We start from the raw sequence: 2056 nt of genomic DNA on the forward strand, positions 1-2056 counted from the left end.
ACTGTGACCTCCCCATACAAGTTAACTGCCCAGCACATGCAGCACAGAGAGGCAGTGAGCACAGTGGTGGGCGCATCCTCCCGAGTTAGGCTAGCTGCATCCCAGTCCCAGACCCGCCACTCCCTTGTCCTGTGACTAAACCTCTTGGTGCCTCAGTCTCCCCATCTATGAGATGAAGCCATGAATAACACCTAATTCATAGCATTGCTACAAGCAATAAATGGATAATCTCTACTAAGTGGGGGGAATAGTAGTACCTACCCCTAGGACTGCTGCAAGGATTACAAGAGTTAATATAGTGCTTATAAGACGCCCCAACACATAATGTAATTTAAGTACCAGCCATTATTATTCCAAGAAGCCCTTCTTTCCATCTATGGGCATCTGATGACCTCAGTAGCCCACCCTCCTCTTTCCAAGGTCTGGAGCCACACAGCAACAGAGCAGTCGGCCAGTGGGGTACAGACATCAGTTTCCCACTCCCATCCCAAGTCAGGGAATACTTCCACATATGAGAGCTTGTTGGATGCTCAACGGCAACACAGTTACCACCCTTCCCATTTCACAAAGAAGGAAACTGAGGCTCAAAAAGAGAATATGCGGGTGCAGTGGCTCATGCCTATAATACCAATACTTTGAGAGGCGAGAGGACTGTTTGAATCCAAGAGTTTGAGACCAGCCTGGGCAACAGAGTGAGACTTCGTCTCTACAAGAAATGAAAAATAAGAATTAGCTGGGAATAGTGCAAATGAAAATCCTAGTCCTGGGTCCCTGGTCTTTGCTCCATCTCTGCCTCTCCCTCCCTCCAACCTGCCTGTCCTCCCACCTTTAGGGGTGGTTTGGGCATCCATCCTGTTCTTACTTCTTCCCAGCTGAAGGACCTTGGATAAGTCATGGAAGGCCTCTGAGCCTCATTTGGAACACGTCACAGATACCGTCCCAATAACGCAAAATAGGTGTTGTGATTGGTCCCATTCTGAACATGAGGAAACTGAGTCAGGGAGTTGGGGTACCTGCACAGGACACATAGCAGGGGTGATGCCGACGAAACGGTGAGCAGCCCTCGCAGTGCCCAGCATGCACCAGGTGCTCCGCCTGTGGTCACTATCATCACTCCAGATGCCCTCGGGCCGATAGCCACACAGCCTGCGAAGCCCTACCAGCCTGCGGCCACCAGCCACCATATCACATGAGTCTGCTATCTTTAGCCAGGGGGTATTTATAGCCCCGGGGCCGTTCTCTCGCAAAGGGGAAGCCCTGTGGGCGGCGGCCAGTGAGTGCGGGCGCACGGGGGTCATGCGGCGGGGCACCGCGGCTCGGGTGCGGGTGTGGGTGGACGGACAGCTGTTCGAGGCGGAGCGCGGGCTGCTGGAGGAACACTGTGGCTTCTTCCGCGGCCTGTTCCGCTCGGGCATGCGCGAGGCGCGCGCGGCGGAGGTGCAGTTGGGCGCGCTCACAGCGGATGGCTTTGGCGCGGCGCTGCGGGTGCTGCGGGGCGAGCGCCCGGCGCTGGCGGGCGCCGATGAGCTGCTGCAGGCGGTGGAGTGCGCGGCCTTCCTACAGGCGCCGGCGCTTGCGCGCTTCCTGGAGCACAGCCTGGAGGCGGACAACTGTGCGCTGCTGTGCGACGCAGCGCTCGCATTCGGCCTGCGCGACCTGTTCCTCAGCGCGGCGCTCCTGATCCGCGACGGCGGGCGCGGGCTGGCAGCGGGGCTGTCGCTGCCCGAGGCGCGCGCGCACGTAGAGGCGCTGCAGCCCAGCAGCCTGGTGGCAGTGAGCGCGCTCACGCCGGCGCCCGGCTTCCCCGAGCACGCGGCGCGCACGCTGTGCTACCTGGACGAGGACGCGGGCGCGTGGCGCGTGCTGGCGGCGCTGCCCCCCGAGGCCAGCACGCTGCTGGCGGGCGTGGCCACGCTGGGCAACAAGCTGTACGTCGTGGGCGGTGTGCGCGGCGCCAACAAGGAGGTGGTGGAGCCCGGCTTCTGCTACGACCCCGACCGTGGCGCGTGGCGTCAGCTCCCCGGCCCGCACCAGCCGCGCTACGACCCGGCCCTGG

General features: G+C 60.6%; 1 protein-coding gene across 1 annotated transcript in view; it reads left to right on the plus strand.

Moving 5' to 3' along the window:
• Positions 1-1296: 1296 nt before the first annotated feature.
• Positions 1297-2056, plus strand: part of KBTBD13 (kelch repeat and BTB domain containing 13) — a 1192-nt gene continuing 432 nt past the window's right edge. The window contains exon 1 of the mRNA XM_008068321.1: positions 1297-2049. Within this exon, the coding sequence (XP_008066512.1) occupies positions 1297-2049 (753 nt within the window). The remainder of the gene's footprint in view (positions 2050-2056) is intronic.

This window comes from Carlito syrichta, unplaced genomic scaffold, assembly GCF_000164805.1.
Source record: "Carlito syrichta isolate Samal-C Ts95f unplaced genomic scaffold, Tarsius_syrichta-2.0.1 Scaffold310114, whole genome shotgun sequence".
Lineage (NCBI taxonomy): Eukaryota > Metazoa > Chordata > Mammalia > Primates > Tarsiidae > Carlito > Carlito syrichta.